Source organism: Eptatretus burgeri, chromosome 2, assembly GCF_056783735.1.
Source record: "Eptatretus burgeri isolate ZD-2024b chromosome 2, Ebu_testis_v1, whole genome shotgun sequence".
Lineage (NCBI taxonomy): Eukaryota > Metazoa > Chordata > Myxini > Myxiniformes > Myxinidae > Eptatretus > Eptatretus burgeri.
The window spans coordinates 54,440,613-54,457,305 of NC_140962.1; the positions used below are offsets into that span (position 1 = coordinate 54,440,613).

General features: G+C 43.3%; 1 protein-coding gene across 1 annotated transcript in view; it reads left to right on the forward strand.

The window, feature by feature from the left end:
* Positions 1-8,821: 8,821 nt before the first annotated feature.
* Positions 8,822-16,693, forward strand: part of PPP2R3C (protein phosphatase 2 regulatory subunit B''gamma) — a 28,833-nt gene continuing 20,961 nt past the window's right edge. The window contains exons 1-3 of the mRNA XM_085869370.1: positions 8,822-8,940; positions 9,032-9,159; positions 12,201-12,305. Coding sequence (XP_085725496.1) covers positions 8,883-8,940; positions 9,032-9,159; positions 12,201-12,305 — 291 coding nt within the window. The 5' untranslated portion in view covers positions 8,822-8,882. The remainder of the gene's footprint in view (positions 8,941-9,031; positions 9,160-12,200; positions 12,306-16,693) is intronic.

Here is a 16,693-nt window from a genome sequence, read left to right on the forward strand (position 1 = left end):
CGCTCTGGAGCACAACTATGGTACTACCTTATGTGGAAGGAAAGATTGAAATGCCAGCAGTAAATATATGACGAGGTATTTTACAAGGATGATAGGAGCAGGGTAGGATGACAGACTGCATCAAAAGCTCAAGATATGTCCAGAGAGATGGCCCTGATCTCATGTGTTAGGTTAGATTCGGTTAGGTTAGCTCTGGGAGCATGCGCCGGAGCAACGCGTCACTGCGTCCACTTTCCCTTGGTACTCTAGGGGCCTCCGTCTGGCCATCCGCCAGGTATATGCCTGGCCCATCCCCATCTCCTTGAGATGCTGATCAACCTGCTGTAACCATGAGGCACCTGGTCATCCTGTTGGCCTTCTCCACTCACGAGGCTCCCTCGCTGCGAGAATCTGGTGAGCAGGATCAGCATCAGGAAAACGAGCCACATGTCCATGTAGCCGCATCTGGTGCTCACAGACTATACAGGTAACAAATCTCATTCGAGTCTCTCTCAGAAACCTCTCGTTGGACACAAAGTTTGACCAACGATAGCCAAGGATTCTCAAAAGAGACCTGCTACTGGGGGAGTTAAGTCTTCATCTCAGATCCTTCTTCAAATTCCAAGTTTCACATCCGGAGAGCAAAACTGGAAGCACCAAGGACCTGAAGACTCGGACTTTCCTCTTTCTGCATGGGTACCGACAGCACCACATCCCATGATCCAGTGAAACCATGACTCCCCAGGCCTGACTCAGACGTCTATTGACTTCTGGCTCACAACATGCGGAGAGATGAATATCACTGCCAAGGAAAGTGAATCTCTCTGCGACCTCAACATCCTCACCACAAACAGGTACAGACAAGATGGTAGCATCGAAGATATTATTGAAAGCCTGGATCTTCGTTTTGACCCGGGAAACCCATAACCAAAGCGACTCAGATTCCTAATTCAGTGCCTCGAGGGCCCCTGCAAGGATATCCAGCGTCATTGCAAGGATAACTGCATCTTCTGCGAAATCAAGGTCAGAGATCTTGACATTCCCAAACGATGCACCACAGCACGATTTCTCCTACATATTCCCCAGAATCCAGTCAATACAAGCCTTGAAGAGTTTTGGAGTCAATACACACCCTTGACAAACTCCAGTAATAACTGGAAATAAGTCGGAGATGGAACCACGACACCTCACAGCACTCTCTGTCCCAGAGAAAAGTTCAGAAATCAGATCGATCAACTTTGGTGGCACCCCACGAAGACCGATATTCTTCCAGAGGGCAACCCGATTCACTGAATCGAATGAATTGCAGAAATCAACAGAGGCTGCGAGCAGCCCATGCTGAAACTCTCGTCTGCATTCGGTGAGGACCTGAAGAGCAAGGATGCAGTCAATCGTTGACCTCTTTGGTGTCAAGCCCAACTGCTCCAGGTGCTGGTGTTTAAGCAGATAGTGGTGAACCCTTTGAAGAATTATCTGAGCAAAGTCCTTGCCCGGCACGGAGAGCAGCGTCACCCCTCAGTAGTTGTTGCAGTCCTGGCGATCACCCTTCCCTTTCCAGCGAGGGACAACAAGGCCCATCGTCGAGTCAGTTGTGATGATGTCTGTGCTCCAAACAGAACTGCATATTATGATATGAGTGCAGCATTTCCACAAGCCTTGAGAAGTTCCGCATGGATGGTACAGATCCCTGGGAGTTTACCCTCTTTCGACTGGTTCACCGCAGCCTGTGTTTCCACAAACGAAGGTGGTTCACAGATGATTGGAGGGTCAGCAATAGGGATAGTAATATCCCTGACATCCAACTCAACAGCCAGCGCATCAACCTCAAACAGCCGCTCAAAGTAACCGGCGGAGCGGGCCTTCACTTCGGATTCCTTTGTCAAGAGCCGTCCAGCCTCTCCTCCAACTGCATCACACCGAGGATTGGGTTTGGAGGAACGCAATGCACAAATTCCTCTGTAAGCAGGATGAGATTCACTCGTGCACAGGTGATGCTCTACCCCTTCACAGATTCCTCGCACATCGGCCTCCTTGTTCGCCCTCAGCGCACGTACAGTTTTGCGCCTTATCTCCCTGAACAGGTCAGCTCTGCCATTCAGCCTGGCCCTGTGACTCATGTGTGGAAGGACACCAAGGCCCAAAGGAGCATTTTTGAAACAATTCGTTCACTCAACCACTACGCAAGAAATTAGAATTATTTCACAAATCTTAATTACAAAAAAAAATTAGAAATATTGTTGATCTGCATCATTTTGCATCGAACAAGCTTATTGAATGGTGTTTGCGAACAATTCCTTCTACATACCGGAAGTTGTCGGCTTCACCACGTGACCAAAACAATGACGTCAACATGGCATCCCCCACAGTTGGTGTTATTTCCTCTACGACTGCATTTCCTGCGGTCATTGGTATCTACTGTATATTATAAAAGGAGCTGTGTCTGTTTCTTTGTTTGTTAATTGCCGAAATCCGAATGTTGGTCGGTTGTGTGTGTCATTCTGTGTGTCTGTCTGTCTGTCTGTCTGTTTGTTTACCCTGCAGCAGCCACACCGTTTCAGCGATCATGACCAAACTGGGTACACACGTCGGCCATCTTCCAACTTAGACACTTGTCGTTTTTGGTGAATCTAGGTCAAAGGTCAAGGTCAAGGTCACCGAAAAACCGAAATTCTTTATTTCGCAATAACGTCCGCTAAAATTGGCGTATCGACTTCAAACCAAATCCAAAATGTGCATCTTCCAATTCTGCATCCAACCATATGTCTCATTGGGGTGTCACACCAACACCCTTCTTCGCGGTTGGGGGTCGAATGTCAGGGGGGTCGGGTCAAAAATTTAAAATTGCGATAAAAACGCCATTTCAAATCCGATTGACTTCCAAGTCTTCCAAGATTGACTTCCAAGTGCAATAACTCATTAAACAGTAGCACTTTTGACTTATAAGAACCTAATTGATTTGCAGGTTTTTGTTTTTTCAGAGATCATGGAGATATTGTTACGAATTTGGAAGCCTTGTGCACACAGACAGACAGCAGTCCCCAAGTTTAGTTATCTCGATAAGTATGTGTTTATAGTTAGGGTCCCCTACCTGTGTCTAACAGGAATTACATGTGTACGCTGCGAAGTTTCTTTATCGTTAGTTTTTTTTACAACAAATCTCCTTCACTTCACTTCGCACACTGACGCCATTGTCCACGTGTGTTCGACCACGTACGTGGGTGGAGATTTCCATCGCCTCAGATTGAGACTTCACCCAGGAAGGCAGGGGTGTGCCCCCTTGTCCAATCACGCCACAGAGGGCGACTTTCCCATGACACCCTGGCCAATGAAGGTGAAGATCGCCTCAGATGGCGATTTTCTCACCCCGGAGGAAAATGGAATAAAAGGAATGCCAGGCTGGGAGCGTTGGTCGTCTTGGGGATCGCGGGTTTTGGTGCTGGCTGGTTCGTCTGGTCCTGGGTCATCGTCGTCTCTGATCTTCTCATTGGTCTTGGTTTATTGGTGCATGGCCGGTTGGAGAGTGCGGTACCTGGTGCTTGGAGCAGCATTGTGTTGCGGGTTCGAGTCCTGCCGAGCCGGATGTAAAGGGCCGCACGAGGCAGGAAGGTCCAAGCTAGCATCCTTACCTCCAGGTCACCTTCTCTCCGAGCTGGGGGTATCAATAAAGACCGCGGCCATCATTTCTTTTGGGGGGTGTGTGTCTGTGTCTGTGTCTGTGTCTGTGTCTGTGTCTGTGTCTGTGTCTGTGTCTGTGGGCCCCATCTTTAAATAGGATTGATTAAGTGTTTTTCATTGTACATTGGTTGCATTGCTTTTATTCTGTTGTAACTCTGCTCTGTGTCTCCCTTCCCGATTATTCTCTATTGTAAATAAATTCCCCTCTTGTTGAATGTCCCAGCTCGTTCCCTGTCATTTCTGCCATTGGTTTGCCACGGTGCGTATCGGGGATTAGGAAGGCCGTTGTTGCCGTAATCGTGCAATTGGCTCGGCAGGATTCTGGTACTCTCCGCTCGGGGTACGACTCGGATCCGGCTCGGTAACGGCCCGGATCGCGCAGATCCTGCCGAGGGTGAATTTCCCCGGTAGTTTGGAGGACGTGGGTATTTAGGTATATTGAAATTGGAAACTGACCCTGTCCCACGTGGTCGACCTATTGGCGATCTTCGGTCCGATAAGGGACCCGTGACCTTTCGGATTTATCTGAAAGGTACGACCTAAATTCCGGGTGTTGGGTGGAGCCAACTCTACTGCTCCCTCTAGCGGTCTTGCTCGCCACCGAGACCCGGCACCACAACAATATGACAAAGTTATTCCGGCAATTCCTTGTTCAACGAGCAATTTCATTTGTCTGTTTGTTTGTTTGTTTGCCTGTCGTGTTATAACTTGAGAAAGGATTAACAGATTTCAACAAATCGAACTACGGTTGATTTAGGAAACTCCCGAGAAGGTTTGTGACGAATTTTTTTTCTTCTTTTTAAATTTTTTTTAATGAGTACATGGGCACACGTAGCGAAACTGCAAACGCCAACTTGCGACGCTGGTTATCCCCTTATTCCCAGGAATATTTTTTCCTTCTTCCCCTCTTGATTAGCCATCACAGCAAAGAATGGTGTTTCCCTCAGCAAAGCCACGGGTCTTATAATATAGTTTGCATAAAAAGTTAGGGTGATTTATTGATCTTTACCTGCAGAGGGCTCTGTTAATTTAGGCATAACTATCTTCCTGACCCCATGTCCATTCAATCGGTCTGGGAAGAGCGAACTGAAAGAGACCAATTTTTAGATCCTCCTGGAGGATCTCCAAGTCTTACTCACGTTGTTGTTCTTCATCTTGTTCTTGTGGACTTTTTTGTTTCACAGCCTACAGTTTTCATCGAAACTTCCTGAAACTTGGCATATTTATGTAGAAATACTCTGCACAGACAGAAACCATCTCTGATTTTGAAAATTCCTCTGAGAAAAGTTATGACGTCAAAATATCTCCGCAAATGGAAATCGCCGAAAAAATTATCTCCAAAACTGGGTAAGCTTTTTGAATTCTGTTTGCGGGACTCGAACAGGGCATTAGCAGAGATGAATTTCCGGACATATGATACATCACTATGACGTCATATCAATTTTTATGACGTCATTCCTATTTTTTGACATTTCTTGTTTCACAACCCAGAGTTTTCATCGGATCTTCGTGAAACTTGCCATGTATATGCAGACAGCCCATGCGCAGGCAGTAACCATCTCCGATTTTGGGAATTCTTCCTAGAAAAAAAGTTGACGTTATAATATCGCCGCTAATGGATATCGCCTATACCATTATCTCCGAAACTAGGCAAGCTGTTTGAATTTTGTTTGCGGGAATCAAGCCGGGCATTAGCACAGATAACACTGAACAACAAATTTCAAAAAATTTTTTTTACTGGAGAAGTGTAAAGTGATTAAGACTAATTTGGGTATGCTGATTTCAAAAATCATAACCGTTTTGCTGTATCACGTCAGGATTTTCAGGAACAGAAATATTCCCATTGCCTAGAAGTCAGGATTTCAATGAAATTTACATATGTCTTTAACATGTCTATATCGTACAATTGTTGTTAACTTGTGTTATATTTCTTTCTTTCAGATAAAGATGAGTAGGCGTTCCTGTACCAATCATCCTGACAACTTCTGTTATGTCTGTGGTCGGTATACCAAAAAAGATCAACAGCGAAGTATATCTACAGCAGTGAAAATGAAGGCCGCCTACTTTCACTACTTCGGGTGTAAGGTGGGGGACCAAGAACAGAGCTGGGCACCACACATCTGCTGCACAAGCTGTCACACAACCTTGACTCAGTGGTTGGTGGGCAAGCGCGCGAGCATGCCATTTGCGGTGCCCATGATATGGCGTGAGCCGCAGAATCATCATGATGATTGTTATTTCTGCTGCACAAGCATCGCCGGCTTCAACAAGAAGAATAAAGGTCACATCAAGTACGCTGACTGCGTCTCTGCTCGTAAACCTGTGCCTCATGATGACGAGAACCCCGTTCCAACACCTCCAGCTGATCAGAACATAGCTGTAAGCAGTGGTGAAGAGGATGGTGATGATGAACCTTTTGAACCCGACACTCAAGAATCACACCTTCTGAACCAGGGAGACTTAAATGATCTTGTAAGAGATCTCTCGCTGTCAAAGGCGAAGGCAGAGCTGCTTGGATCAAGGCTGCAGCAGTGGAATCTACTTGAACCTAACACCAAGATATCCTTGTTCAGAGCACGTCACAGAGACATGGCTGAGTTCTTTGAGATGGAAGACACGATGACATTCTGCAGTGACATCAACGGTCTGTTGAAAGAACTTGGGTGTGATCACGATCCTGCAGACTGGCGCCTCTTCATCGACTCGGGGAAGAACAGCTTGAAGGCTGTTTTGCTCCACAATGGCAACGAGAAACCATCAGTCCCACTGGCTCACGCGTTCGGCATGACAGAGACCTATGAGACTATGCGGCAGCTGCTTGATTCCATCAAGTACAATGACTTCAACTGGCACATCTGCGGACACTTGAAAGTGGTGGCGCTGTTGTTAGGGCTGCAGTCAGGCTACACAAAATACATGTGCTTCCTTTGTCTCTGGGATAGCAGAGACGACAAGAATCACTGGACGAAGAAAGATTGGGAAGAGCGAAAAGAGCATGTACCTGGTCGACACAACGTGAAGCATGTCGCCCTTGTCGACCAAGCCAAGGTTTTCCTTCCACCACTCCACATAAAGCTCGGCTTGATGAAAAGTTTTGTACGGGCAATGGATCTGAATGGGCGTGGGTTTTTATACCTCAAGGAAAAGTTTGGCAACACCTTGTCGGAGGCCAAGATCAAGGCTGGTGTCTTTGTTGGACCGCAAATCCGACAGATTATGAAGGACGAAACTTTTCCGACAACTGTAAACCCCAAAGAGCTGGCAGCGTGGAGGAGCTTCAAAGCTGTGACGGACAACTTCTTGGGGAACGAGCGCGCGGACAACTATGAAGAAATAGTGCAGCAGCTGCTGGAGTCCTTCAGGAAACTTGGCTCCAGGATGTCCCTGAAAATCCATTTCCTACACCAGCACCTGAACTTCTTCCCTGACAACTTGGGAGCAGTCTCGGACGAGCACGGCGGGCGATTCCACCAAGAGATTTCACTCATGGAGACGCGTTACCAAGGGCGGCACAACCCGAACATGATGGGCGATTTCTGCTGGTTCCTGCATCGTGAAACTGACACAGAGCAGCACAAACGCAAAGCCAAATGCCTAAAGAATTTTTAATTACATTCTAGTGGAGTTTTTCTGTAATTTCTATAATTTTGAAGCATTCATGATGAAATAAATGAATAAATGAATTTTTGTAAATTTCATTGAAATCCTGACTTCTAGGCAATGGGAATATTTCTGTTACTGAAAATCCTGACGTGATACAGCAAAACGGTTATGATTTTTGAAATCAGCGTACCCAAATTAGTCTAAATCACTTTACACATCTCCAGTAAAAAATTTTGTTGTTCAGTGTAATTTATTGCAAACCTGATACATCACAATGACGTCATATTCGTTTTTATGACGTCATCATTAAGAGGACGAGGATCTTAGCTCATTAACCTCCACCATCGAAGATCGGAGGGTACTGTTTTCACCCCTTTCTGTTTGTTTGTTTGTTTGTTTGTTAACATTATTACGGAAAAACTCCTCGACGGATTTCGACGAAACTTGGTGGGGTGGGGTGGGGGGGGTTAGGTATGGTCCAAGGATCATGCCATTAGATTTTGGACTTGGTCCCCCCCCCAAAAAAAATAAAATTTAGAGAAATTTTTTTTTTGCATTTCTACATGTTTTAAGTGATTTCCAACCCCCCCCCAAAAAAAAATTGTAAAGAGAATTTTTTTTTTTTGCATTTCTACGTTTTAAGTGATTTCCAACTCCCCCCCCCTCCCAAAATTTTTTTAGAGAAAAGACATTTTTTTTTGCATTTCCACATGTTTTAAGTGATTTCCAACCCCCCCCCCAAAAAAAAATTGAGAATTTTTTTTTTGCATTTCTACGTTTTAAGTGATTTCCAACCCCCCCAAAAATTTAGAGAAAAATTTTTTTCTTTGCATTTCTACGTTTGAAGTGATTTCCAATCCCCCCCAAAAAAAGTTCGAGAATTTTTTTTTTGCATTTCTACGTTTGAAGTGATTTCCAACCCCCACCCCCAAAAAAAATTTAGAGAAAATTTTTTTTTTTGCATTACTACGTTGTAAGTGATTTCCAACCCCCCCAAAAAATTTAGAGAAATTTTTTTTTTTCCATTTCCACGTTTTTAGTGATTTCCAACCCCCCCAAAAAAAAAATGTAGAGAAAAAAAATTTTTGCAACTTTTTTTTCAACAAAATTTCGATTTCTATTTTTAGCATTTCTACATGTTTTAAGTGATTTCCAACCCCCCCCCCCCCAAATGTTGGAGAAAAGAACTATAACCGTTGGCACTGTTGACATCATATTTAATGAATAAGATATAAGGTTCACTTGAGTAACCCAGCAGTATTGGCGGAGTAGGTTTTGCACTCTCCCGAGTGCTCCCCCTCTCGTTTGAGCTTGTTTTTAGGGTTTTCTGTATATTATTGTGATTCATAAATTCGATTCATTCGTACTCATGTTACGTCCCTGCTTCGTAAATTTTCCAAGTTTCGCGCAGCGAATATTTAAACCTACAGCATTTTACTTGCTGATCGCAAATCATCTTTGTATTGAACGCTGTTTAAAAATGCTAAAACCAATTACATGCATTGCCTTCCATACCCGAAAAAAAATACAACAAACAACAACAACAACAACAACAACAACGACACTTACCGGAAGTGGATCCAAGACACTTACCGGAAGTGGAATCGAGACTCTTCATCACGACTATGGATTGGAAGCAGTTGCTGAAAGATCGTCTCGCAAGTGCTGCGGCTCCCAAAGCAGGTAGCCAAATTTTATTGACGACGTTGTGAGCCTTCATAATAACAGACAACGTGAAATAACGTGTATACGCGGGTTTTTTTCGTTTATCCAGACGAGCGTTCGAAGGCGGAAGCGAAGGAGGAGGAGGACAAACTGTTTGCGAAGTTGTACACGGAATGGAAGGGCAGCAGGAGAGATTCGGAGAAGTCCTACACGTCGATACCTCGTTTCTACTACCGCGTAAGGACGTGAGGCAAAGAGGTTTCGGAATGCTGTATTGTCCGGGTCCAATGAACCCTCATTTTAAAGGCATCCTTTAACTTTGAAGTTTACATCCAACTTTTGTGACGTGTCGTCATGGTTTCTTTGGCAATGATGCTGACCAATTGGCGAGAGGTCAACAATAAACTTGGTAACCGAACGCACCCCTGGACGGCCTGCTTAAAACCACTTGAAAGGTTGATGTACAAGTCACAACACCTTGGCTGTCGCATCACCACAACGGCAGTTTACATGTATTCAGATTCCACTCCTTGGATCGAAACCAGAAGTACTCCACCATCAATGAGCTATCATCCTGCTTCAAAAGTTACTTTGAGGATTCAAACCTGAGATTCCAGCCTTTAATATACTTGTTCATTGTCTTCATTATAGCATCATCATACTTATTGCGTGTTGTCAATGGTTTATTCAAGATATCGTACAATATGTAAGCGTACAGGGTTACGTGTACGCTTGAACCAATGCATGATAGATATGCTGGTCTGGTTCCAGAAGTTGGGGGGTTCTCAGTTGGAAAAGTTGGTGCAGAGGAAGTACACTTTCCTTTCATCTGTTTAGGGTGGACAGGGGTGCAAATTAACATTTTTATCCACCGGCCAGCAGGGCCGGTGACTAGAAAAAGTTACCGGCCAAGCAGAATTTCTACCGGACCGATAAAATAAAGACAAAAGTCACACATTTGATATCAAACACTTTTAATATACTCGCATGAGTGAGTTTGATGAGTGAGGTTGGTTGGATGAGTGAGTTTGATGGATGAGGTTGGTTGGATGAGTGAATTTTATGGATGAGTGAGTTTGATGAGTGTGGTTGGTTGGATGAGTGAATTTGATGAGTGAGGTTAGTTGGATGAGTGAATTTGATGGATGAGGTTGGTTGGATGAGTGAGTTTAATGGAGGAGGTTTGCAGAATGAGTGAGTTTGATGGAGGAGGTTGGGTGGATGAGTGAGTTGGATGGATGGGTGATGGGTGATGGGGTGGTTGTGGCTGATGGGGGGGGGGGTTGTGGGTGATGGACAATGGGGTGGGGTTGTGGGTGATGGACAATGGTGGGGGTACTACTCGTCCACCCAACATCACATATAAACTCACTCATCCACCTAACCTCACCCATCAAACTCACTCATTCACCCAACCTCACCCATCAAACTCACTCATTAACCCAACCTCACCCATCAAATTCACTCATTTAACCAACCTGGGCGTGAGAAAATGCGTCCAAACCGCGCCAAACCGTCAAATCTCGCGCAATCACGCATGATTTGGAACGAGGTGAAAACAGACAAAATGGCCGCCGCAGAATTACCGGTGATTTCTATGGATTTCTGCCGACAAAAACAGTAGTTCTAGTTGAGAAAACTAATGGAGAAGCTAGTTCAAATTGTACAAAATAACAGGAATCGCCAATAATTTGCCAGCCGGGCAGGTAAGGCAGTATTGTGTACCCGCCCAGCACAAAAGTTAAGCGCCATTGGCGACCGGGCGGCCGTTAATTTGCATCCCTGACGGATTTTAACCTCGAACCGATGATTGATGCTTCACAGGGTGTTGCATCACAAAGTACTCCATCCCTCGGATGGATGTTAAACTGGGGCCCCTATCTCCTGGCATTACCTGTTGGACATTAAAATATCCCACGGTATCCTTTGTGAAGAGCAGGCGAGTTCTCATCAGCACAATGAATAAATTCCAATTTTTTTTTTTGCCAAATTTGACTCCAATTGAACATCAGACGGAGCCAGCAACTTTGTGAAAGATTTGGATCACAAACGCAACTTCAATATCAAATACACCATTCCAAACCTTCATGTTAAGGTATTGTATCTGCTTTTCGTGTTCGGTTGAAAGCGCCTTAAACAACTGATTTCATAATTCAAGGACGATGTCATTCATTGTAGCATACAAAAGTTTCAGATTGCATGTTCATTTGACGAGCAAATTGTCCGTGCCTGCACGGAACTCTAAATAGGATAGGGATGTTGTCGGCAAAAATGCAAATTACGCCTTTTGTCATCGAGCCGGCAAGCTGGGAGCAACGATTCACATTTATTGCCACATCTGATGAACTTTTATTGCTCTAATGGTGACGAGGTGCTCCATTTGAAACGATTTGTTCGATATGTGCAGCTGTTTTTATGCCTAGGGTCTGCAATAAAAAAATTGTATTGGTGTCAAAGCCAGTGACCAATTTCAACTTTATCGTAGGAGACCTCCATGGAATCTATAATAATTGGAATGGAATGGAAATACTAAAGTGATTGACTCCTGCACCGTGCCACCTTGTCAAATAACTTGAACTGTGCATGCACATTTTCCCCAAATTTTCTGTGCAATATTATTTCCACACGATGGTTGGTCACAATAAACACTTGCAGTTACTAATAAAATTGATTTTGAAAGATGAGATACCGAAACTTAACGGTGAGATGGGCAAGTACCGTGAAGTGTGACACGCATGTCACGTCTGAACGTAAATCCATCTCAATGCTACACTATTTTTCATACATGTACATGTATTTATGACGTTGCTTGTTAATGATCAGGCGACCAACTTTCTGTCATCTTTTTTCTTCTTCAAAATATATTGAGTGATCCTGCTCTTCCCCATTGTGCTACGTCAGCATTTTTTTTCGACCTTTGACAAATATTCTGATGAAAAAAACAACAATAAAATTAATCACTTTCCGTAAATTGTGTCTTCTTTATTGACGTAGTTACATCATCTTTAAGCTGTCATCAAAATTGATGACGATACAATCTTGGCTACGTTGGCACTAGTTTCCAGTTCTCTAGCATTGCCTGTGACAATAAATAAGGCCAAAATAAACTTCCATCCTGAGTATGAGGCACAACAGGGTCAGTATTATATCAACATCAAAAACTTGGTGTGTATCAACAAATAATCTCTTTCACGATTTACTAACTGCCATTTCATCAGGTTCCTTGTGAGTAAAATAAAAAATAAAACCATATTGACCAATGATATACTATTTTTCAGCTACCTGGGGAGGATGAGTTGTTGCTGCAGAAACTGCGGGAGGAATCTCGAGCCGTCTTCCTGCAGAGGAAGAGTCGGGCACTACTTGACAACGATGAGCTCCAGGTAGAGGATCTTTTTTGTTGTTGTTAAAAGCCTCACCAAGTGACAATAGTAAATTGAATGAAAATACCTGCATGTGCACTATGTTTTTCAGCATTCAGTTGAAGAGTGCCATGATTTGGTTTCCTGAGATTTTAAAGTTACGGATCACCAGACTCGGTGGTGTTATAGCTAGGGTTTCCGCTCCAAGTCTGGGAGGTCTGCGGTTAAAATCCCAAGTCATACCAAAGATTTAAAAATGGTACGTGCTGATTCCTTGCTTGACGTTCAGCATTTACAAGGTGAATCCAAAAAAATCCAAATCCATTAGGACCATACAGAGTGTTGGTGCTGCCTAAGCATTCTCCTGGGCTATTGGGCACAATCCTGGACAGGTCACCACTCTGACACAGGATACGCGAATGGCTTAATCATCCCAGCAAGCTGGTTCTCATTTTGCTGACCTCAGAAGGATGACAGGCTGAGTCAACCCCACGTGGTATTAAGTCAATGGCTGAGCAGGATTTGAAGTCAGGATTGTAGGATCCAAAGCCTGCCACTCTAACCATTAAGCCAACACCAGGTAACAAGGTTAAGAGCACATACATTCCCCATAGGTTGGCATTCATGGGGAGGAGGAAATTCCTCCTGAGAAAATGCCCTACTGAGTGGGGTGAGAAAGGTGGGGCCATTGTTGTGATATCACTGGTATCCAGAGTGCCCCGGGAAATCATGGCACTTCCCTCAAATTCAATGGCTGTGTTTTATATTGTCAGTATGTCCACGTGTGTGTGTGTGAGATGTGTGAGTGGCAGCTCCATTACGAGCCTAAAGGCCCTGTCACACCTTGACGATTTAGCCAGCGTATGCCTGACGTATGAAAAATTTGGCTAAAACGCTGGCACACGTCGAATACGTTATGGGTAAGTTTTGTATACGTTAAGAGCACGCTGGCACATGTCGTAGTACGCTGGCATACGTCATAGTATGCTGGCATTCGTCGTAGTACGCCGAGCTGTTAAACAAATTTTCCATGCTTGAAATTTTACGACGTATGCCAGCGTATGACTCGCACGTTCCGCTACACTGGCCATAATTTGTAGGCACGTTACACGATCGTTGACACACGTTACTTGTAAGTTACTCATAAGTCGAAACACGTGGAGGTAATGTTTAGCGTACCCGAAACTTATTTCTAACCTATGAGTAACGTGTTGTAGGCACGTTACGCGATCGTTGACACACGTCCACACACGTTACTTGTAAGTTACTCATAAGTCAAGACACGTCAAGGTAATCAGGGGTTTCCTTAGAAGCCGGTTACCGGTGACCCGCAGCCGTCTACTCAGAGAAAAAATGACAAAGGTCACCGCCTACTTCAGCGCCGATTTTTCTATTTCTTTTTTATTATTATTTTTTTTGTCACCACGAAATCTCGACACCCCGTTTTGAAATCCGAGACGAAAACAGGAGTATTTCGATAAAAGCGGGCTTACTTTTACTGTTAGTACTCTCGCCAGGTCGAGCACAACACTGAACTAACTCAAAGGGGAGCACTCGGTAGAGTGCAAAACCTCCGCCGCCAATACTGCTCGGTCAATCAAGTGAACCTGATATCCTATTCATTCAATTTGACGTCAACATTGCTCACAGAGTTATAGTTTGCAACTTTCCCTTTTACTTTTAACTTTTACATACTCAATTCATTCGTCATAACTAGATTCCTTGAGACAGAAATTGATTTTACGTGGGTATATCCACCTGAAGTTCCAAAATTAGCCGCAATTATAATTTCGGCATGTTTTTTTTTGTTGAAAATCACTTAAAACATGCAGAAATGGAAAAAAAAATCGAAATTTTGTTGAAAAAAAAATTGCAAATTTTTTTTTTCTCTAACAAATTTTTTTTTTTTGGGGGGGGGGGGTGGGTTAGAAATCACTTAAAACATGTAGAAATGCAAAAAAAAAATTCTAATATTTTTTTCAAATTGGCCGCCATAGCGGCCATATTGGATTTTGGACCAAGTCCAAAATCTAATGGCATGATCCTTGGACCAGACCTAACCCCCCCACCAAGTTTTGTCAAAATCCGTCGAGAAGTTTTTCCGTAATACTGTTCACAAACAAACAAACAGAAAGGGGTGAAAACGGTAACCTCCATTCATCTTCGATGGCAAAGGTTAAAAATAACACAAGCAGCTAATACCGCCTCCTGCAATGGAGAGTTCTCTGCTTTAGCCTCGTTTTGGACTGTTGGCCTGATACCCTGATTCCATACAGCAATGACCTCAAGAAAATAAACTTTGTAGGCCTCGCAGTTTCGGTGTCGAAATGATGGCATCGAAACGAAAATCCCTGTTTGACTTTGGATTTTCAAAGAAGTCCAAATACATGGGAGGTAAGCTTCTGGCCATCAGTAATGGGTCTAAACTTGCACTTTCGCAAGTGCGACGTTGTTGTTGTTTCACGAAACACGTGTTTCTCCTCGTCCATTTTGAGCTTTTCTCAAGTGAAGCGGCTCCAAAATACACGATCACCTGTTGTGCCTTTTTAATTTATAAAGTAATTAGCCTATAAGCTTAAAGCAGCTTTTGTACATCTTATTATTCGTGGTTATTTGCACTGAAAATCGCTGTTTATTCACTGAAGTGAAGGCCAAGTATGAGCAGCTGTGAACTGGCCAACTGAATACTGGTACCGCAGGTACATGCATGTGCCACAGACTTGCGAGCTTTTCTTGACGGTATAACAACACGATATTGGCGGATAATGTAAGGTTGAAGTTTAACAAAATTGGGATTGTGACTGTGATGCAGTATTCACACTTAGACTGTTTGATTGGTTGACTGTTTGAAGCAAGCTGACATCGAATAAAGAAATTATCAGAAAACGTCTGAAGTTAAATACATGTTTATCATTCATTTTCAAACAATAAACTAGTCTAAAGTTATTCGTTTGATCTGTTTATTAAATCAAAACAAAATACAACTAGAGGGGGAGCACTCGGGAGAGTGCAAAACCTCCGCCGCCAATACTGCTGGGTCACTCAAGTGAACCTTATATCTTATTCATTAAATATGATGTCAACAGTGCTGACAGAGTTATAGTTTTCTCCAACATTTTTTTTTGGGGGGGGGGGGGGGGTTGGAAATCACTTAAAACATGCAGAAATGCAAAAGAAAGAAATCGAAATCGTTGAAAAATAAGTTGCAAAATTTTTTTTCTCTAACAATTTTTTTTTTTGGGGGGGGGGGGTTGGAAATCACTTAAACATGTAGAAATGCAAAAAAAAAATTCTCAAACATTTTTTTTTTTGGGGGGGGACCAAGTCCAAAATTTAATGGCATGATCCTTGGACCATACCTAACCCCCCCCCCCCACCAAGTTTTGTCGAAATCCGTCGAGGAGTTTTTCCGTAATACTGTTCACAAACAAACAAACAAACAAGCAGTTATAGACTGGTACTTACTAAATCGTCAACTTGACCTCTGACCTTGTCTCATAAAAGCTGTCTCTAGAGAAGGTAGCGACGCAAACCAAAAGTTTCTACGATGATTCTCTCTGTATCAAACCATCAAAAATCGTAACATTGACCGAAGCAAAAATCTCCATTTCTCCACGCAATTAAACCTAAACGTAACTCAACGACGCGTCTGCTCGAGCGCACTGCATCATGGGATGACGCGTGACGCGTCGAGTGAAATATTTTTTTATACAATCTTAAAACGTCTCCAAAACATCCGATTTTTACCAGAATTTCGACAACCGAGTTTTAAGCGTCCTAAGCAATCGCAAAAACCGAAGACAAAATTAAAATCGAAGTTAAAACGAACTCGTAACGTCGAGCGAAGCAAAAATCTCCATTTCTCCACATGAATTTACGGAATTATGTTTGACCTCACTGTGACCTTGACCTTCAACCGATTTTGACCAAAATCTAATCAGCATGAGCCATCACCCTCCTGAATCACGTGGTGTAATTTGACATTGGTAGTTTCTTCCGTTCTCGAGTTATCGTGCCTACAAACAAACAAACAAACAAACAAACAAACAGAAACAGAAGACATCAATATACTTACGAAATCTTTAGATTTCGTAAGTAACAAACAAACGGAAGTCATCAATATACTTACGAAACCTTTAGATTTCGTAAGTAACAAACACACAAACAAACTAGAGGGGGAGCACTCAGGAGAGTGCAAAACCTCCGCCGCCAATACTGCTGGGTCACTCAAGTGAACCTTATATCTTATTCATTAAATATGATGTCAACAGTGCTGACAGAGTTATAGTTCTTTTCTCCAACATTTTTTTTTCGGGGGGGGGGGGGTTGGAAATTACTTAAAACATGCAGAAATGCAAAAAAAAGAAATCGAAATTTTGTTGAAAAAAAAGTTGCAAAAATTATTTTTT